Source organism: Crocuta crocuta, unplaced genomic scaffold (genome assembly GCF_008692635.1).
Source record: "Crocuta crocuta isolate KB4526 unplaced genomic scaffold, BGI_CrCroc_1.0 scaffold582, whole genome shotgun sequence".
In the NCBI taxonomy this organism is placed as follows: Eukaryota; Metazoa; Chordata; class Mammalia; order Carnivora; family Hyaenidae; genus Crocuta; species Crocuta crocuta.
The window spans coordinates 198,791-221,418 of record NW_027529452.1 but is presented as its reverse complement, the minus strand read 5'-3'; the positions used below and the strand labels follow the sequence as shown (position 1 = coordinate 221,418).

At 42.3% G+C, this 22,628-nt stretch overlaps 1 protein-coding gene across 1 annotated transcript in view; it reads left to right on the top strand.

Moving 5' to 3' along the window:
- PAH (phenylalanine hydroxylase) overlaps window positions 1-21,958 on the top strand; it is a 71,830-nt gene extending 49,872 nt beyond the window's left edge. Inside the window, exons 6-13 of the mRNA XM_077760758.1 lie at window positions 4,895-5,091; window positions 7,230-7,365; window positions 8,193-8,262; window positions 12,222-12,278; window positions 14,076-14,171; window positions 15,019-15,152; window positions 19,234-19,349; window positions 21,385-21,958. Coding sequence (XP_077616884.1) covers window positions 4,895-5,091; window positions 7,230-7,365; window positions 8,193-8,262; window positions 12,222-12,278; window positions 14,076-14,171; window positions 15,019-15,152; window positions 19,234-19,349; window positions 21,385-21,428 — 850 coding nt within the window. The 3' untranslated portion in view covers window positions 21,429-21,958. The remainder of the gene's footprint in view (window positions 1-4,894; window positions 5,092-7,229; window positions 7,366-8,192; window positions 8,263-12,221; window positions 12,279-14,075; window positions 14,172-15,018; window positions 15,153-19,233; window positions 19,350-21,384) is intronic.
- The last annotated feature ends 670 nt before the right edge of the window (window positions 21,959-22,628 follow it).

The window sequence follows — 22,628 nt, the reverse complement described above, 5'->3', positions numbered from 1 at the left end:
TAAAATCCAGGAGCTGCTTAGGAAGCACATTCACTTACTGCCTGGTTCTTGGGATTTGAGGGGAGAAACTGAGTCCCTAACCTCCCTTCCATGAAAATGTTAAACATGGGGCACCTGTGTGGCTCAATCAGTTAAGTGTCTGACTTCAGCTCAGGTCATAATCTCATGGTTCCTGAGTTCGAGCCCCACATCTGGCCGTCTGCTGTCAGCTCAGAGCTTGCTTTGGATCCTCTGTCCACCTCCCTCTGTCTATCCTTCCCCTGCTCATACTTTCTCTCTCTCAAAAATAAATAAACACTAAAAAATAATAAAATAAAAATGTAAACCTAATGGAGAAGCTCGAATGCCTCACCATCCTTGATGTTTAAAAAGTAAGTTAAATTGATTATTGAAAATCATCCATGGATGGCTGGCTCTCTGAGAAACGTTAGAGATCTTCTAGTCAATTTCCCCATTTTTACAGATGAATCTCAAATGATTAAGTGATGTGGCAAAGGTCATGTGGCTATTAGGGCTGAACTTGTTCTCAAATTCAAAGACTATTTCAGAACTCATTTCTGCTCCTCTCTTTTAAACTTTTGACCCTGCTTACCATCTGTTTCTTCTTGAAATTGTCTCTTAGCTCAATATCTGGTAGAGTAGATTTTCATTATTCAAGGACTACTTGCCTCATTTATTTGAGACCTTCAATTCAATTCTGTGGCACTTTTGCAATCATTCCCAGACAAGCGCAGAGTGGGGAAAGGTTGGACTTGCCTGACACACAAGGTCACAGACTGAACAAGGTGCCACTGCCTCCTTATTTCAGCTTTTATACTATAAACAACTATTCTTACTGAAGTCTATTTAGATTAGAGACATGTTTGCTGAATTTTTGTACTTTTTGTTGATGATTTTGCTGTTTAAAATACTCCCCCGCCCCCAGCATAGTGGTGAAGTGTAGTCTAGGGTTCATAAATGTGAGAAGACTGTGATGTGTTTATGAAGAAAATGCATATGTTAGACAAGCTTCATTCAAGCAAGAGTTATAGTGCTGTTATAGTTGAGTTCAATATTTTTTAATGTTTTTATTTATTTTTGAGAGAAAGAATGAATGGGGAGCGAGGGGCAGAAAGAGGGAGACACACAATCCGAAGCAGCTCCAGGCTCTGAGCTGTCAGCACAGAGCCCAACACAGGGCTTGAACTCATGAACCATGAAATCATGACCTGAACCGAAGCTGTATGCTTAACTGATTGAACCACCCAGGTGCCCCTGTCAAGTTCAATGTTAATGAATCAGCCATATATATTAAATACATTTCTTTATCCAAAAGCTCACACAAAACCAAGTTGGTATTATCAGTTGATTGAAAATTTGACCAGAGCTCATGGGACCTGAGTCCTGTATTTTCTTTTGGACCAGTGGCTCTGTGTTCAGAGTTCAGCTTAGAGCTCATGGTGACCTTATGTAGCATAACAGCCACATATGAAGAGAATCAAATGTATTCCATGCCTTACTGATTTCCCTCCCTCCTTTCTGTGGTTTCTTCCCAGTTCTCCCTGGCCTGCTCATCTCACCCTAGAGCTTGTAATGTCTTTCTGACTCAACTTTGGCACTCTTCTTTGGCTTCTGCCACCCTCCATGCCAATAGTCCCACATTCAGATCTCTGGCACTTTCCACATGGGGAATAATGCACAAACTCCTGCATTATGAGTCATGGAATCATAGGAGATTGATCAGGTGACAAAATGCATCTACTAAGTTCCAGAGCCCACCCCAAGAGCAAGACCTACAGAGTCCATGTCCTCTGGGGGAATCGTGGGGAAGGCAATGACAAATGTAACAGTAAACATGATAGGTGTTACCAAAGTAAAAACTTGGGTGTCGTGAGGCCATATAACGAGGAGTTGAAATGTAGATTGGGCGAATAGGTCAGCAGGAAGTAAAGTTTAGGCTGAGAATTAAAGATTGAGTTGGAGTTTACAGCCAAAAAAAAAAAAAAAATGGGGTTAGTGAATGAGAAGGTGGGTCTTGTGAGCTATAGGTCTTTTGCTTTGAGATGTGAATATCTGGGGCCAGAATGAATTACTGTAGAGAATAAAGAAGCAGCTAAACCCCACTACCGCTGGTGACCCTCTTCTCTGTCCATCTGCCATGTAGTTCTCTGACTCCCCTGCCCAAGAACATTTAACAAAAGTCTTAAAACATCAGATTGAAGAGCCACTGAAAAATTACACTTGCAGTTTTGGGGTGCCAAATTATTTGTCTTGTAATAATTACTTGGTGTAAAATAAGACACCAAGGATAGAAAAGGCTATGCCTGATGCTAGAGTAAATTAAATGCCATATTTGGTTGGTGGAATAATTAAGAAACAATGCATTCTACTTCAGTTTTTTGAAGAAGGATCCTAATTGGCTAAACTAGAAATCTCTTTTTTATTTCAAGCCAAATTGAAACTCTTCTTAAAATATATTCGTTCATTTTACTTAATGAGATCATGACTTGATAAAACTAATTGACAATTTCTTCAAAGACCAAGGATCTTATAAAACGTTAGGTCTCTTGATGGAGTAGAAGATGGAATAAAATGTGCTGTGTTTAATTTGTAAGTAAACTATGGAAGTTAGTGTGTATGTGTGAGACAGAGAGATAAAATAAATTCTGAAATATTTACTACATCCAGACAGCATTTTAGATATGACTTATTTGATTGTCATTACAAGGGGGATTTGATTGTCCTTATGTTGAATATATATATGGCTCAGAAACTGGCAATAACTTGCTCAAGTTGTCACATACTTCTGTGCCTCCCATCCTCCCTCCCTCTCTCTGACTCTGGAGTCCTCTGCATTGGCCCTGCTCTCTGGCATTGGTCTTGTCTCTCTTAGAGGTGGGCCCAGTACCACCAGGCTGACACCTCACCCCAATTAAAGGTTCTATCTCCTTCCAACAGATTCCCCAAAGTTTTCTCTTTGAGTCTCATTGGATCTGATTAGGACATGGGCCCATCTCTCAGCCACTCTCTGTGACTAGGGAAATGAGATGCTCTAATTAGCTAGGCTTGGTCACATGCTCAGGTAAGAGTGGTGGAGTCTCCTCTCACCTGAACCTGAGACTGGAAGGGGAGGAGGCTGCTTTACTGGAAGAACGAGGAAGGGAAATTGAACATCAGGAAAGGCAAATATCAACCAAAGGGTCATCATGGTACCCAGGATGTTACTATCTCTTAAAATCTCATTACAAAATAACAAATCACCTTTCTTTTTAAATAAGACTCAGTTATGAAAATTAAATTTTACACAATGGTATTATTATTTGTCAGCACCGATGTTAGGTACATTATACATAGTATTTCACCTAATTCTCTTCTACACCTTCCCAAGAGTGACTTATTATCAGCTTATGTAACAGGGGCACAGACTAGATGTAGAGAGGCTTACTAAATTGCCAGAGACTATTCAGCTAGGAGCCAAGTAGTGAACCCATGTCTGTCCAAGTTCAAAGCCTGCTTTTCCCTCCACCAGTACTTAGCCCTGATATGATGGCATGTCCTCATGCAGGGGCTTGCTTGATGCTCTTTTCACAAACCCTGCTGGCCATTACAGGGTCTTCTGAGCTTGTGTTGCTTCCAATGCTTAAGCAAAACTCTGCCCTAATTCCTGCCCACGTTTCTGAGGAACATAACACGGACTTTGCCTTAATGGCCTTGGATGAGCTACAACTTTGAAAGGACAGGAGAAACCTCATTTGGAGCCCAAAGAGGATCCATAATTCTTAAGTAGAAAGTTCTGCCTTGTCCTAGATACTGTGTACCCTGTTAGGAAACAGGTCTGTAGTGCAAAGAACAGTCACTGGATTTTTTAAAGATTGGCTTTGCTTGATTTTCATTTGTTTTTACTGTTGGGAACACAGCTCATTCTTAGATGTTTTTCAAAAGGACCTTTCGAACTACTGACTCTCAAACTATAGTGTGTCCCCTGGAAGCTTATTGCAATCCAGATGCCTGGGCTTGTCCCTCCCCCACAGATTCAGGATCTATGGGACAGGATCCAACATACGTATTTTAACCAGCTCCCTGTAGCTCTGTTATGTCATAACAGAGGATGCTACAAAAACAGATCTTATACCTGACATGGGTTCAAATACCTAAGGTCAGAAATATCAAATCTAGGGGCACCTGGGTGGCTCAGTCGGTTGTGTCTGACTTCAGCTCAGGTCATGATCTCATGGTTTTTGAGTCCCCACATTAGACGCTGTGCTGACAGCTCAGAGCCTGGAGCATGTTTCAGATTCTCTCTCTCTCTCTCAAAAATAAATAAAAACATTAAAAAATTTTTTTAAAGAAATATCAAATCTAGCAAGTGCATGCCCACTAAACAAGGGTCTCAGACTCACAGTCCATATATTAAATCCACTTTAGACCACAGATATACTTGCTTTAGTTGACATAATGCAAAACATGATATCGCTTTACTTGAACTTGGATGCTTTTGTTTAGAAAGAGGATGCGTCCTTCAGTTGTCTTGGCTGCCACTCTCTTACTGAGAGATGGGTCCATACCCACTACTTAACCCATTTACGTTACCTGCTGGTCACCTGCAGTTAAGTGAATTTCTATCCTGGGTAAACAACTGGAGAGATAGGAGAGCAGAAAGGCCAAGTGATTTTCCAAAGTGAGAACAAATCTTTGTGTGGTTGGTGAGTTGAGAGTTTGTATCGTGGCTTTACCAAATTGCACGAATGTTTCCTATACCAAGAAGTGGAACTTTCCTCTTTCAAATGACTTACGAACCCCTCTGTAGTCTGTGGCAGTTCACAGACTCAGGACCTCCTTCCCTCTGCTAATGCTCCTTCTTCCTCTGCTTTACACCTGCCCTTCTGGAGACAAATATTTCATGCCTGTATTCTAGTGGGCAGCCCATCCCTCGAGTGGAATACACGGAGGAAGAAAAGAAAACCTGGGGGACAGTGTTCAGGACCCTGAAGTCCTTGTATAAAACCCATGCTTGCTACGAGCACAATCACATCTTCCCGCTTCTGGAAAAGTACTGTGGCTTCCGCGAAGATAACATTCCCCAGCTGGAAGAGGTTTCTCAGTTTCTGCAGAGTAAGTCTACCTCAGGGACAAAAACGGGGAGTGGGAAGGAGGAAAGGGAAGAAAGTAAATCGTGACTAGAATCAGGGTATGTGTGGTGATTGTCCGAAAAACAAATCTCGCTGCTGTGCTCTGCCTCACCACCAGCTTCCACTGTTAATCCACGCTCATCCGAGACAAGGCATTGTGTGTGGGTCTTGCCATATCCATGTCTCTGAAAAGCATTTTTCCCCATTCTCAAAGTCCCAGGTACGCAGGCAGTTTCTCCCCCACAGTCCCCGCTGTGTTGTAGGGGCCTGCAGTGTGCGTGTGTGTACGAAATGTGTTCTTTGTGGCAGTGCTAAGAGCCCTGAGCTCTAAATCCATGCATCTGACTAGTTTGAATGTTGCTTTGACCCTGTCTAGTTGGGTGAAGCTGCCTCAGTTTATTCATCTGTCAAATGGAGCCTGTCTCATAGGGAAATTGTGGGAATGAAATAAGACATTGCAGTGAAAACACCCAGCACAGTGCTACATATACAGGGGGTGCTCAGTGAATTTGGGCTGCATTGGAATCTGAGTAACTCTGGGGAGGATACATTATTGGGATGACTGGCCTCTACACCTCAATTCCAAGTGAGACATGTATTTTCCTTTCTGCCAGGAAGCATTAATTTGGCAAAACCAAAATAACCACCAGCTAAACACATATTAAATACCTACCTAGTATGTGCCAGGTAGAATGAGAGAAAGTAAGAAGACAGACCACAGGTTTACAGAAATGAAGAAGTTTCTATGGCTCTGGGCTGTGTGGAGATAGTATGGTCAGCTCTAGGGCAAGGAGTCAGGGAAGTTATGTGGCAGGGAGGGAAGTGGTAGCCGGGATAGACTGAGGATGAGCTAGATGACCTTTTAGATACCTTCTATTTAGAGGGTCTCTACTTATCAGATAAAGATGAGAAGCCAAGTAGAGTGAATTTCAGCCTGCAAGTCCAAGGAACATAGACAGAAGAACAAGGAGGTCCAAAAGACATGTTCTGGCAAAATATCCATTTTGCTATGGCCAATAGTAAGATAATAAAATGGTAATACTAGCAGCTGGGGTGTTATAGAGAAGTCATTAAGAGAACAGACTTGGGAGCCAGACTGAATGTAGTGGTAACTTTGGACAAGAAGTTAAACTTCTCTGTGTCTCAGCTTTTCCATCTGTAAAGTGGGGATAATACAAGTATCTACCTCATGAGGTTATTAGGAGGATTAATTAACATATAAAATGCTCAGAACAGTGCCTGACAATGGTGGGTAGTATATAGTGCTAGCTATCATCACCATCACCATCATCATTATCATCATCATCACCATCATCACTGATTATTATTCTCCTTCCAAGTTTGAAACAAACTGAGAGACAGATAATAGGAACCAGAGAGAGGATCAAAATGTCAACTTAATTACTGATAGAACCTACTTGGAGAATGTGGTGTGGATGTACAAACAAAATGGATTCCTAATATTTCGCCTCTGAATTATGTAAAGTTATTTGCCAGTGCACTGGGGAAGTGTATATTCCATTGCATAGCCAAGAGCAGACCAGAATGTGCACCTCTGTGAGGGCATAGGCGAGAAAGGGCCAAAGAGATTACACTGAGAATATTCGTTTTCTCTTCCCAAATTCTCCAATCAGAGAAGTCCTTGCTTTTTCTGGAGTGTGCTCTGTGAAGGGCAGTAGAGAAGCTGGAAGTATTCCTTTCATCTTTTTCCCTTCTGGAAGTGGAGTGAAAATTCCCTCCTGACTCTAGAGACATGAGAATAGGGAATAAGTGTTTCATCCTAATAAACGATCACGAAAGCTAAATTTATTAGATGTCTCCAATGCGCTAGACTCTGTGCTAAGGCCTTTATGTTTACCAGCTCGTTTGATTTTTGGAACAAATCTAGTAAACATCTATCTGCATTTTGCAGATGAGGAAATGAGGCTTAGAGAAATGAAGCTACTTGACCCAAATCACCTAGCTACAAAGTGTAGGGGCAGAGATGTGAAGCCAAGTCTACCTGGCATCAGCACCCATTCTCCTCAGCAGTTGGCTCTACTGCATCCCTCCTAACGGTTTGCAGACTCCTCTGTCCCAGATGTGATGGGCATTGAGTTTTCCTTCTCTTTTGCTTCCCAGCTTGCACTGGATTCCGCCTCCGACCTGTGGCTGGCCTGCTTTCCTCTCGGGACTTCTTGGGTGGCCTGGCCTTCCGAGTCTTCCACTGCACTCAATACATCAGACATGGGTCCAAGCCCATGTACACACCTGAACCGTGAGTATTCTCCTCCTGCTACCAGTATCCAGCCACCGTGAATGTCATTGATCCCTGATCCAGGAATGAGGTTTGGGTTCATCAAGGGCTGATCCATAGGACGAGTTTTCTGGATTGCTTGATGGTAGCACAAAGAGAGAGAGAGAGATTCATCTCTTCTGGGGATTTTCTCTGTCCAGATAGACCTTACTGATTGGAGATTTGGGCATCTTGTGAACCACATATTCAGATCTCTTCTGTTTATGGGAATAAGAGGTCACAGCCAAGCTCCAAAGAGATTGTAGGAGTCAGAGTTATGAAATTCCAAGTGTGAACAGGAGTAAGTGGTGCCCAAGTGATCTCACAACCTCCTGAATACACATCTAGAGGACTCTGATCTTTCTATGTCTAGATGTATTTGTCTGGAGGTAGAGAATGACCTTACTTTGGCATTAGCCATTTTCTTAATCAAATCAAATAGAACTTATGCAATTTATACAAAAAGTAGGACGTCTGGGGTGCCTGGGTGGCTCAGTCAATTTAGCGTCATAACCTCACAGTTGGTGAGTTCGAGCCCCGTGTTGGGCTCTGTGTTGATAACTTGGAGCCTAAGACCCCTGGCGGTTGTTCCCTGATTTGCTCCTTACTTCTCTTTCTTCTTCTTCCTTTTCTCTTGTATCTTGCCTCATCTGATCCCAAACTTTGCACACCACTAAATCTAGGGCATGAAGTCATAAACCTGAATGACTTACCTCCTTTCTACCTGCCCATTTCCCATGTAGAAAGACTACATCTGGCTTGATTTATAACCTTCCTCACTTCCAAGCTCTGTGCTTTGTGTTTTTCAGTGACATCTGCCATGAGCTGCTGGGACATGTGCCCTTGTTTTCAGATCGCAGCTTTGCCCAGTTTTCCCAGGTGAGGAGTGAATCTTTTTGGCCTTTTAACTATAGGATTGAGATCTGTATTGCTCAAGTGAGTTGAACATATGGTGGGACCCTTGTGTCCTCTGCAAGGGTGGATGGCAGACACAGTTCTGTGATCCCACTAGAGATGGGTATATGGTCTCATGGAGATAACCAAACACCCATTTCAGGGTCCACAGCATGGGCTGGATGAATCCCTCATCCTCTGAATTATATATGTGCAGTTGAATTTGCTAATCTCACTCATCCTACCAGGTTTAGTTTAAGAGTCTTTTTGTCCATGAAATCCTGCCTGATCCTCACATAGAAGTAACCTTACCTACTTCCAAGTTCTTCTGGTACCTTTCCCCTCCTCTTTAGGGACTTGTCACTTCTTACCTTGCCAGGCAGTCATTTTTGTACATGCTTTAATTAGATAAGGTAATGCTTGCTAAGAATCTGATGCCAGTAGCTCAAGTCATAGTTGGCAAAAAAATAATGTGGCAAGTGTCTTGGCATTATAATCAAAGCCACAGGCTAGGCCTTGATTCATGTATCACTGAAGTGAGCTTTTTAGATGAGTGACAGACTCCTAGTAATTCCTTAGGGCACTGAGAGGCTAAACTGTGGCTGGGGAGCTGGGATCATGAGAGGGTTGAATGATGCACCCACATGCCCCACCCTGTCACTAACCAGCTGTGTGACCTGTGTGCCTCAGTCTCCACAAATGTACACCAATACAAAGCTTTGCCTGCCAATCTCTTCCTCACAGGGAAGAATAAAGATCAACTGGAATAAAGATCAACTTGTCCAAATCACATACTGCAGCAAATGTGAAATATGGGTTTGTGGGGGCGCCTGGGTGGCTTAGTAGGTTGAGCGTCCGACTTTCCCTTATGTCATGATCTCGCGGTTCGTGGGTTCGAGCCCCGCGTTGGGCTCTGTGCTGACTGCCAGCTCAGAGCCTGGAGCCTGTTTCAGTCTGTGACTCTCTCTCTCTCTGACCCTCCCCTGCTCGTGCTGTCTCTCTCTCTCTCCTAGAAATAAATAAAACATTAAAAAAATTATAAAGAAATATGGGTTTGTGCGTAATGGGATTGTATGTAAATTTTGTAAGTTTTCCCTCAGCTGGAAGAAATAAATATTTCTATTGTTGGTTGAACAGGCTATCACTTAATATCTGAAATAAGCAAACAAACAAAAAGCTGAATTAACTGCCTGCTAGGTAAGGGAGAACTGCACTCGTAAGAGACAATCTCTCTAAACACAGAAAACTATTGCTTTTATGTGGGATTTTGGGAGCTGTGGTGTTCAGAGATTGTTGGACTTTTATAAGTGGAAGTGTTTGGGAATTAGCTAAGCTTTAACTCAGAAGTGTCACCATTGGATTGAAGCTATTGTCGACCAGCTGACTTTCAGAAGCATCATTCTTTTCAGAAGCATCAAGGTGTCATTGATTGCTTGGGACAGCTTTAAAACTGAGATTTGTTCTTATGGCCAAAGAATAATCAGTTTCTTTCTTAGAGCATAGGAACTTTTTATTCTCACTACCAGAAGCTATTGTGCCCAGTCAGAGGCTAAGTGACAATCCTCCTTATGCCATTTCCATTTTGGGGACCCCCAGAAGAGTGAACAACTACCTGAGTCAACAGATGGATGCTACTGGGCCATTGGCGTCACGTGGCTCCAACTTATACCAGGATAGTCCCAAGGCAGGGTGTCATTTTGAAAGTTCCCTGAGCACATTCTTTTTGGGATCTAAAAGGAGGACTTGCTTTCCACTAGAGTGCAAGATGGAAAAGGGACGAAGCACAGGAAAATTTAGGGACCCCTTGTTTTAAGCAAGCTTTGGGCTCACAAGGAAAGGTGACTAGGAGAGCAGGGCACTATTTCAATGGCTTCTGCTGGACTGTGGCATGGTTGGACAGGATGGATGGGGAAGACATGGGATAGGGGCAAGAGAGGAGAGCCAGGCTGTCTGGATTTAGTTCACTCTAACTCAGCACTTTCTCAGCACGTAATATAGGCCAGGCTCTGGTTTTGGCACAGAGAGTGATGAAGAGATGAAGACCATGTAGCCTCTTGCTTTAAAGTAGATCCAATCCTTAGTTCTCTGTGTCTACACCAGTTCCTTCAGTTATGTTACCTGAATTCATGGTGTTAAATACCATCTCTACCATGATGATGAAGATATTTATATCTTTATCCTAGATTTCAATCCCCGAACTCAGGCTTACATATCTAAGCACCTACTCAGTATATACCCACTCGGATGTCTATTAGACATCTCTATTCATCCTGTCCAAAATGGAATTCCTGATCTTCCTGCTCAAATCTTCTCCACCCATAGCCCTCCCTATGTTAATTCATGGTAACTCCATCCTTTCAGCTGCTCAAACCAAAAGCATTTAGGGGCATCACTGACTTCTTTCTCTAGCAAATATCTATAACCGATCTTTCTGAAAGTTGTATGTGTTTCCCTTTCAAAATATGTGTAGAATCTGACCACTATCCATCATGTCCACTGCTACCAACCTGGTCTCAGTTGCTATTGTCTCTCACCCCAGTGATTGGGGTAGTCGCCTAACTGGTTTCTCTGCCTCTACTCTTGGTCCTCTGCAGTCTGTTCTCACAGAGCAAGATCAGATGCTGTCACTTCTTTGCTCAAAACCCTGCAAAGACTCCCATTTCACTGATAGGAAACTCCTAAACCCTAAAAGAGCCAAAAACAAAACAAAAGCAAAACCAAAACCAAAAGCAGAACAGAACAACAAGAAAACAGTTCCATAACTGAGCTCCAGATCCCAGCTCGATACTCCCTGCCGCTCTCCTCACTCTAATTCTGCTCTAACCATCCTTGTCCTCCCCTGGTGTTTAACCTACTGACGTGTATCCTCCTTGAAGAGCTTTCTAACTGACTGTACATGTAGTCTATACAATGCCCTTCCCTCGGATGTCCGCAGAGCCGACAACCTCACGTCCATCAAGTCTTTGGTCAAATATCACCTTCCCAATAGTGACTGCTCTGAAACCCTATTTAAAATTGCAGCCTCCCCCTGCTCTCCTGGTTCTCCCACTCCCCCTTGTCCCTTTCTTCTTTTGTTTTTTTCTTTCCAAATAATGTATTCCTTCTAAGATTCCTATATATATGCTTATTATTTATTGTCTGCCTCTACCCACTTAAATGTAAACACCAGGAGATCTTTATTGATTTTGTACAGTGCCAACCACACAGAAGACATTCAGTAAACATTTTGGAATAAATAAATGCATATAGCAGGGAAAGCAAATATATGTATGATTTTTTATATTTCATACATTATACTTTATATATTGTAGAGTTTTATACATACACACACATATATACATACATATATATACACACACACACACACACACATTATGTATCTACACTGTGATACAAGGCAGGCTAGAGAAAATGCTGTACAAGGGACAGAGACAAAGAGGTCACTAGGAGAGTTCTGCAAATGGAGCTGTGATGAGAAGTGGTCCATAGCATTTCAGACTCTCCAGCTATGTATTGACCTGGATGGATGTCAAGCGCCTCACTGCAGTTCTCCTGTAGTGTCTTCAGGATACATGATTAAGACACTCCTCTTATATTCCATGAATGTTCCACTTGAGCTATGGGGGGATAATCACTGAGCTGGAATCAAGGAATGAACCTTTAGACACAACTTACTGTGTGAACTTGAGTAGATCACCTCCCTTCTCTGTACCTCAGTTTTCTTATTTGTAAAATAAATACAAAGGACCTCTTGAGATGTGTGATTGTATGATGTGTGGCTAGGGAAGACTTGAAAGAATACTCAGGGTCTATCTGAGCCCTTCTGAAGGCATTTGGTCAGCCATCACCTTCCTGTGGCTAAGTACACGGTTAGAGCTGAAGGTGAAGTTTGAAGATTGGAAGACCTCAGCCATGCCAGTGACTCTGTTTCTCTACATCTACAGGAAATTGGCCTTGCCTCTCTGGGTGCACCTGATGAGTACATTGAGAAACTGGCCACGGTAAGTCCCCTCTCTCCCTTGTGGATAGTGGGAGTGCTATAGACTATAGCCTTCAGATCTTCAAAGCTTTGATCCTCCCCTGAAAGCCAGGTCAATTGGGGGAAATATCAGAATGTGCTGACTTATATTAACACAAATAAAATTTCACATTTTTATTTTTCCTTAGTGGTTTGATTTTGAAATCAGCTGCATGCAAATATTTACATGTAATTTTAAACAAAATATCTTAAACACAAATAGGCTGTTAACGATAGCATTTGAAAACCTTTGGGCATAAAGTATGTTTGGGGGCAGAAATAGCCTGGATTCCTGGCTTTGAGGAGGAAATATTTACTCTCTACCTTTGCACTGGCACCAACATTAGAAACACAAATGAATGCAAATTTATCATTATGCTCTACATCAGTTTAGCAGTTTATGAATTCAGGAGCACCTGGGTGGCTCAGTCGGTTAATTGTCTGACTTCAGCTCAAGTCATCATCTCACGGTTCATGGGTTCAAGCCCTGTGTCAGGCTCTGTGCTGATAGCTTGGAGCCTGGAGCCTGCTTCAGATTCTGTGTTTCCCTCTCTCTCTGCCCCTCCTGATCATCTCTCTGTCTCTCAAAAATAAATAAATGTTAAAAAAATTTTTTAAATAAGTTTATGAATTCAGTTTATCAGAAGGGCACGACCTCCCAGTTTCTCACTGACCAGCTGTTCTGAGACCCTTAGCAAGTGGCTTTTGCTTCCTCATCTCTAAAAATGGATATATCAGTTTATATTCTGCCCATCTGAAAAGTGTATCATAAGGATCTGAAGAGTTAAGTGTGTATGAACTTAAGTTTTTAAATGTCAGATTCTATATGGATGCAAGAAGCAGCTTTCAAAGAAATTGAGCTTGATAGGCTCTCTCACTTGTAGGAAGAAAATAAACTTGGAACTCAAAGCATTGTGTTACCTGCTATAACAATGATAAAAGTACTCATCACCTACATAACTTCTCAAAAAAAAAACAAACCCTTATTATTGATATTCTGGTCTGGAAACAGTCCTACGCTCTTGCTCTGCCTTTGATTTACTGTGTAACTGGATGTATGTTGCTTGACCTCTTTGGGCTGAAAACACATCATCTGTATGTGAGGAGGTCAGACTGACAAAGCTGACAGTCTTCTCAGATTTAATTGTCCCTACGGTAATAGACAGACTTTAACTAGTAACCCATCCTAATTTTCCCAGGCCATGACTGTCTCCAGCAGCTAACTGGGACCTGCCTTCCTTGTGGCCCTGGTCAGTAGGGTTATGCCAGAATTCCAGGACCATCTTCCCCTGGCCAGGCGTCTGGAACATGTTGAGCTTGGCTATTTGAGGAGGATAAGTGCAGTGGTTGGCAGTGCATCAGAAGCTCCCCCTCCCCCCAAGTTTTAGCACAGATGATGGGATGCCCCCTCAATGATTTTATCACAACCAATCTCCTTCCTCCCATGACTGATGGGATTGCCTGTCAAGTCTGACAAACTAAGGGAACATCTCACTGATATGAGGAGTCCCTGTCATATAGACTTACTGATGGGGGTGTCTTCTTGGGGCTTCCTCAGTATTCTCACTGCTTCCCAACTCATCGTGTGTTCAGCCTACTCTCTTTCAGCCAGTGATTGGATAGGCCAGGACATAGGACACAGAGAAGTGACCCAAGGTCATGGCGATTCAGAAAATAGACCCACACAAACGCCCACCTCTGGGAAGCCTGTCTTTAGCCCTGGGACATTTGCTGCTTTCCCTTCCTTCGGGTGTGCTCTCAACTTGACTTTCCGTTCCAGATTTACTGGTTTACTGTGGAGTTTGGACTCTGTAAACAAGGAGACTCCATAAAAGCATATGGTGCTGGGCTCCTGTCATCCTTTGGTGAATTACAGGTAAGACTCCATTTATATCCATTTTGACATTCAACCCAGGGGTTAATCCTCAAGTGATTGGTACCTTAACATCTGGTGTTTACATAGTAATGTAGGAGGCCCATAATCTTTAATGACCTTGTACACTGCCAACCACACAGAAGCCATCCAATAAACATTTTGGAATAAATAAATGCATATAGTAAGGAATATATATATATATACTCTGTCTGATACAAGGCAGCTGGAGCAAATGCTGTAAAAGGGACAAAGACAAAGAGACCACTAGGGGAATTTTGCCAATGGAGCTGTGATGAGAAGTGATCCATAGCATTTCAGACTCTCCAGCTATTTATTGACCTGGATGAATGTCAAGCACTTCTCTGCAATTCTCCTGTGGATACATGATTTCTTCAGAATAACTGATTAAGTCACTCCTCTTGTATCCTCAAGTGATTGGTATCTTAGCAGCTGTGATTTGTTCATGACTTTAGGTGTTAGATGTAAACTTGAACTGCAAGACACAGGTATCCAGGACAGAGGGGCCTCCCGATCCCAAGGCTGAGCTGTGCACACAGATGTATGCAAATATATGCCAAACAATGTGGTTGGCTCTCATATCTTCTGTTGATCATCTCACATGCAAATGGCTGGAGTGAATTACTCCTTTCTACCTTGGCTATAGGTTTTAGATGGGCTATGAAAGGTAGGATCTTGTATATGCAAAACAATTCAGTTTACTTCATTTAGGCTGGGGTGTGGAAGGAATCAGGGTGAGATGGCAGAAGCTATCCAGACAGCCTGTGGGATGCAGCAGGAGCCACTGACCCTGCTTTAACTGTGAAAATGTTCCACTCGATGCCTACAGTACTGCTTGTCGGGCGAGCCCAAGCTCCTCCCCCTGGAGCTGGAGAAGACAGCTGTCCAGGAGTACACTGTCACAGAGTTCCAGCCCCTCTATTACGTGGCTGAGAGTTTTAATGACGCCAAGGAGAAAGTGAGGTGAGGTGATGACTAAGGTGGGTCAGCAGCTCTTGGGGCCTCCTGATTTGTCTGGTGCCACTGATCTGTGGGTGGTTGGCCAGAAGAGTGGACTCCAATGCCTATAGCGACAGTGTCCAGCAGACAGAGTCTCCCACCTTTGTCCCTTTCCACTCTGTGTTTGGGAGGAGGTCTAGTGGGACCCTATTTCACAGCTAATTGCCTGGACATGCCGACCCCTGCAGACAACTCTGCCCCTGGTTCCTTGCTTCAGTATAGCTGCCAAATGCAGGTAGTGAACCCTCCTATGTACAGAGAAGCCACAGAAGGCTCCCAACAAATCACAGAAGTCTTCTAGCCTGGAGGAGTCCTTTGTTCACTTTATTCTCCCAACACCTGCATAATTCACTTGCTCAACTCCTTCAAGTTTTCACCCACATTTAACCTTCTCTGTGTGTCTTTCTCTAATCAATTTATTTTGTTTGAGAGAGAACGTGCACAAGCAGGGGAGAGGGGCAGAGAGAGAGAAAGAGAGAATGAGAGAGAGAGAGAGACTCAAGTGGGCTTGATCCCAGGGTTGTGGGACCTGAGCCAAAATCAAGAGTCAGACATTCAACTGACTAGCCACCCAGACACCCCTCTAACCAACTTATTTAAAATCCCTACCTGAAGATACCTGGGTGGCTCAGTCGGTTAAATATCTGACTTGATCTCAGGTCATGATCTCATGGTTTGTGAGTTCAAGCCCATGTTGGGCTCTATGCTGACAGCTCAGAGCCTGGAGCCTGCTTCAGATTCTGTGTCTCCCTCTCTCTGCCCCTACACCTCTCTTTGTCTCCTTCAAAATGAATATGTAAACTTTAAAAAAATTTTTTTAAAACTGGACTAGGTTCTTTTATTTTCACTTTCCTTCCTTCATATAAATGGAAAAGAAGAGGGGGACAGATACGTCTGCTTCCCAAGCAGATTCCTTTGTCATATTTGCAAAATCAGAAGTCTTTTATGGTACACATCGGCATGGCTAGAAGCCTTGACTTACGTGACATCAGATTTCCTTGAGGAGGGAAATGTAGCTCTCACCGAAGACCTTCATGGACAATTCTTGGACCAAGTGACTTATTAAGAAAGCATGAGAGGGCCCCCTGAGTGGCTCAGTCTGTCAAGCGTATGGCTGGCTCAGGTCATTATCTCATGGTTCATGGGTTCAAGCTCTGCTTTGGGCTCTGTGCTGACAGCTCAGAGCCTGGAGCCTGCTTGGAATTCTGTGTCTTCCCCCTCTCTGCCCCTTCCTGGCTTGTGTGCGTACTCTCTCTCAAAAATAAATAAACATAAAAAAAAAATTTTTAAGCCCTATCCAGCCCCACCCCCACACTCCTTAACCCCTTCTGCAATTTTTTTTCTCCTTACCACTTGGTAATATTTAACATACCAAATGATTTAAGCTCCATTTCCATAGGAATTTTTGTCCTTTCTGTTTTCCTGTTATTTTTCCAGTCTCTAGAACAGTACCTGATACATAGTGAGCAGGCAATAAGTGATAGGCAAAAGCGTCTATCTCAGAGGCAACTCAGCAAGAGGCTGATGGTGATGGAAAGGTAGCAAGACTTAGACTTGTAGCCTGCTGAGCTGACAGCCCTCTCTATAATCTGCTTGAGCATCTCTCCTCCCAGCAGGAGATAGGCTGGGCAGAGGTCTACCTGGACATGGCTATCCTGATGCTCAGTGTTTGTTACCACTTCTTGTTTTATATCTGGTCAATATGAAATATTGATGATAGTGTACAATCAGTATGATAGACATAGGTACATAAGTTTCTGGGATCCTAGGAAGCTACGCATGGCAGTTTCCACTGAACTTAGGTAATGGATGGTAAAATGCTGGCTCATGGGTCCACATCATTTGGCCTAAGATGATTCCCTTCCTCCTATCTCTCCAGGGACTTCATGTTTTTTTCAGTTACTCCTCTCTAGTTATTTCTTAAATCTCCATCCCTTACTGGGAGCCTAGCCTTCCTCTAGACCCTAGAGGGTATACTCTGCCATTCCTGGGACTTTTTTGGGGTTATGGACTTCAGTGGAGTAGTGCATTACCCCACTTGGTTAGTGAGAAGAAGAAGAAGAAGAAGAAGAAGAAGAAGAAGAAGAGGAAGAAGAAGGTTAGATGCCTGACATTTATTATGTATGAAACATTGTTCTAAGTGCTTTTCATGTAAGCACCTAATTTGAAGATTAATTCATTTAATCTTCAAATAAAACTACAAAGCTTGCAGGTGGGCTTTAGAAGGACAGAGGTGGTTAGTAACTCACCCAGGGTCATACAGCTAGTAAGTGGCTGACCCAGGGTTTGGACTCAGGCTGTGGGGCTCAGAGCCAGTACTCATCACCATTCTGTCAAACCCGGATCACATTTAAATGGGTCCTCCTGGTGGTGACTTTCTAACACGAGAAGTGATCGGTTCCAGACCAGCAGGGAAGAGTGTGCCAGAACCTGGGTTTCTCGGGCCTTTGAAATCCCACCCATTTTGTCAGTGTCTTCAGCCCAGAAGAGACACGCACAAAAACTCCATTCTGCTGAGAGGTGACTTGGGGCCAAGGAGAATGCTGAAGAACAGGGTTCAGAGAAGGAAGGGATTTCCTCAGAGCATCCTAGTTAAGAGAAATCAACTTGAACCATTTTCAGTTTCATGAGTCAAGTTCTAGGCAGACAGAAACAATGCTGAGTGTGGCCATGTGCCCACTCCCTGGCTAGAGGAGACATGGCCCTAAAACTGACTGCCTAACTGAAGCATTTCTCATGGTGTAGAGGCAGATTACCCAAAGCAAAGATGAGGTAAACTATGTAAGAGGAAAGAGGCGCAGAGCAGGCCACATCACAGATATGTTCTATATGCTTCATGTCTCCAGCAGGGCTGAGAAAGCTCTTTTCAGACACATAGAGATGGAGAGACATACTTAATCATTTGTTCTTCTTGAGTCCCCAGTTGCTGATGAAAGAGAACAACTAACGCACATGTAGCCCTTACTCTATACTATAATAGCATTTGCTACGACCCTCTGAGGTAGTACTGCTCTGGTTCTGGTTTTACAGACGAAGGAGGACACCAAGGTGCAGCCCACAAGGGGTGTCATTAGCAGAAGCAGGATATGAGTCCAGGCAGCCTGGCTCTGGAGCTTGGGTTTCTACAGCTCTTGCCAAACTTGGAAAACCTACTAGTTTCCCTTGTAATTTGTCTTGTTAGGATGGCGGCTTTGACTATTAGCAGAAACCAACTTAGAAGTATCATTTGTGATGCCATTGCATTTTATGAGCCATTTTAGAGTATCTTGTTCATTACATTGCTTGATGTTCTTTATATGGCCTCCCGGTACACTCTTCCCAGATCAAAGGGTAATGAATGCATCAAGAAGACAAAGAAGAGAAGGGCACAGGCCAAAGCCAGACTACCTTGGTCCCTTCTCAGCTGCACAATTTATTGCCAGTATGATCTTGATGGTCATTGAAGCTCCCCAAGCCTCGATTTTCTCATTAGTAAAATATGGATAGTAATAGTGCCTTCTTCTTAAGGTTTTCATTAAGATTAAATTAGGAATGACAGCTGTAGAGAGTATAGAACAATTGGGATTTCATATAGTCCTTGGTACATAGGAGGCCTCTATCTATGTTAAATTTCATTAATAACATAGTGTTTACTTCCATTCTTGAAAGCTGTGTTTCTCTTCCCGCATTGATTGTCAAGCATCTTAGAGCTTATTTTTTTCTATAGCATTTTTTGGCTAGGTTTACTTACTCTTTTGATTTTATTTAATGGTAAGAATTTCGGCCTTAATGTATTCTGTACTTGTACCATAAGCTACCTCTGTCATTTTGGAGGCAGGTAACTCAATAAATATGTGCTCACGTGTGTTTGTATATATATCTCGACACATACACAGCACACAAAGCCTGCCCAACAGGATCTCACTAAAACTCCATTTCACTTCTCAGTGTGGTTTCTACATCCCCTGTTCTAGTAAGATGTAAGTGAAATGTCACTGAGAAATCTTTTAGAATGATTTTTTCCCCAAATGGTGCCCTCCACTGAGCTCTGTGGATTTGGTTTCAGGAACTTTGCTGCTACAATCCCACGGCCCTTCTCAGTTCGTTATGATCCATACACCCAAAGGATTGAGGTCTTGGACAATACCCAGCAACTTAAGATTTTGGCTGATTCCATCAACAGTAAGTAACTTACACCTCAAGAGGTTACTCTATTTACTAGAAATAAAGTTGGATTTTCTTACCTTCACCATAGGAACAGTAAGAAATGTATTAAATATTGAATTAGGTAGAAATGTATCTCCAGGTAAGCCATTTGTTTGTTGAATGAGAAAAACTTGACAAAAGGGCCAGAGTTGCCTCGAGTGTCTTTTCTTCTTTGACTTTCCTAGATTCCACCCTACCTCTTACCACCATACCAGCTTTCCATCCTGGCTTGTCACCTTCATGTTCCTCATCCTCCTTTGCCTCTCCACTGTTTCCTTTAAGTGTCCAATGCATATTGTTGTGCCTGGATTTTCAGCCCCTACAAGACAGGTTTTCACTATTTCATCAGCCATCTAGTAGCTCATTTATGGGCCTTCTACTCTTCCAGGACAATGATGATATTATAACAGCTGCTCATAAAAATGTCACAGTGTTACATTGTTCTTCACTGGATTCTCTCTCCAGTGCTTCAGACTCCCCTCCAGCAACATTGACCAGCTCTTAGTTCCCACACTCCCTCCTGGCTTCTGGCCTTTGCTTATGTAGTTCTTTATGTTTGAAATATTCTCATTCCCATTCTCATTTAGAGGTCCCCAACTCCAGCTCATCTTTTAAGTCTTTCATAGACATCTCTTCTTGTAGGAAGATTAGTCTGGGTGTCCTTCCTATGTCTTGGCATTCACATAGATCCCTCTCTCAGAGCATATATCACTATATTGTTTTGTAATTGTTTACTTATCTGACTCCCCAACAAGACCTGAGCAGAGGGCCAGGTTGGGTTCACTGTCAGATCTCTGGCAGTTAGCCCTAGTCCTAAAAAGTAGGTTAGGTCCTCAAGAGTTATTAAATGGATGGATGAAACCACTGAGGGGGTGAGCAGCCTGAATGGAGGAATTCTAGGCCAGGTGGTGGCTCCTACCTTCTGTAATGCTAAAAAGCCCAAAAAGACAGGTAGGCTTGAAGTATGCCTCTAATACCCCACTGATGTTGCCTGAGGCCACATCCAGTAGCAGAGCTGTCCCTGGCCATTGTAGTTAACCCCCATTAAGTATGGCCACCTGTGAACAGACATTTTGAAAAAGTTCAAGGCTGATTCACCACCTCTGCCCATTTTGGACACTCAGCTGGAATAGATCTGTTCACCCAAAAGACCAGCCAAGTGCTCCAGAAGCTGGGAATTAGGACAGAGGGGTCAGTCCATAGATTTTTTTGTCTCTCTTATTTACCCTGAAAAAGCAAGAGTAACTTCAATGGCTGTTGTTTTTAAGAGAACTTTTAAAAACACGGAATAACAGATTTAGGAATTTAAGGGTCCTTAGAGCTATGTGACTTTATGTAAGACTCCATCACCTCTCTATACTTCTGTTTCCTCAGGATCTAGGAGAGAGAAGGCTTGTCCATCTCCAAGATCCCTTCCTCTTCTTTCAAGTGTCTATGTTCCTATGGCCCCTTGGCATGTGAGAACATGACATGAATGGGAGTGGACTCCATCATAGTCCAGTGGTCTAGCAATCTAGGCTGAGTTATCTGCTTAAACCAGGCATTCTCAAACCCAGTGTGCGTCAGAATCATTGCAGAGCTGGTTAAAAATGAATGTTGTTGAGTCATAGTGCCAAACTAAATTTGCCAAATTTGTGGTAAGGCTCAGAAGTTTTATTTGTAATAAGGCCCTAGGTGATATAATAATGCTGATACAAGAGCTTTGTGTGAACCACATTTTTAGGCTTCATGGCTTAGGTCCTTGCAAGCATGTATAGATGTCCCTATAAAAGAAAAAGAGAGAAAGCTTAACTCTTTCTGTGGAAAGGTGAAGCTAATTACATTAAAACTTGTAAGCCCCTATGCTATAACTGCCCAAATACTATCCACCATAACTAATCTGTAAGCTCCTTGAAGGTTGGGGGGGGTCCCACCATATCAATATATCCCACGCATCCTTTAATGTGTTACACATTGTAGATATTTAAAGGGTATTTTCTTATGATATGAGTGGCCTTTTTTTTAATTGTAGGTGAAGTTGGAATTCTTTGTGGTGCCCTCCAGAAAATAAAGTGAAGCCATGGACAAAACCTGTCAACTGAGAATCTGTTGATGGAAATCCAACTACTTCCATTTCATCTGAAAAAGTCTGAAAAGCAAACCTTAATTTGAATTAAGAGCCCTAAATCTTTTTTTTTCTTTCAGAACAAGATGGAGCATAAACAAATAAATCAAAATAAGTTGAAATGACATTATATTAATATACACCCAAAAGCATAATCTTTTGGGGTCCTCTTTGATTTAGAGATGGTAATCCCATACTCTCAATTCAGTTAAAATCAATAGTATGTCACATTTCATCAGTTAATTAAAATTTGGGACCTGATTTATTTGAGCTTCTATATATCAGTCAATGTAAAACACAAGCCTGTCATTAGAATTGAATTTGTTGATTTAATATACATCTTAACCTACAAAGGTAATTTTCTATTTCAGTGGACTATGATTCTAAGTATTGTTGTGTTTTACCCATGTAGATTTCCTTTAATTCAAGAGCCCATTAAAATAGTTATTAAAGTTGAAGTTCATAGCATCATATCGAAGCATTTCTTATATTTTATTGTAATCATACATACTGCTGTGAAAAGTAAGAGAAGTTCTCACCTGACTCACACAACTTTCAGTATCATCCAGTTAATTGTCAAGTCTGTTTTGGGAGATATTTTGCAGACATGTGTGATGCAACAGATGTTAACTGAAGGCCTGGCTGGTAGATATTCAGTAAATACTCATTGAAAGAATAAGGGAATACATTCTTAAATAGCAAATCCTCAACAAAAATGAGACTTCAGTTTTAAAAAGTCTAGTGGTTATACAATTTGGCAGTTTCAAATTCATTCTTGTAATGAAATATTCCTCTCCATTCCCTTAGAAATACATTAACTGGATAATCTTGTGACATGAAAAAATGATCAGTCTCAGATTTCCAACCCATTAAAGGAGTTCATTGTGATCATCTATGTTATGTCTGGATAGTCAACAGATTTTGACTTCTGTTGCTTGTGCATTTTACACAAACACATGAATATCTGAGAAACAGTTGGGAAGATAACAGTGTCTTTGAAGCTTTGTTTTTAAATTCTCGACCACTTTAACACTTTATTTTGGAAGTAGTTCAGTCTTACAGGACTTGGATAATATTTCTTCACATATGAATCTCAAGCCAGCTCTGTCATCATCAATGATAAGTCCTGGGCACATCCCAGCTCAATTCAA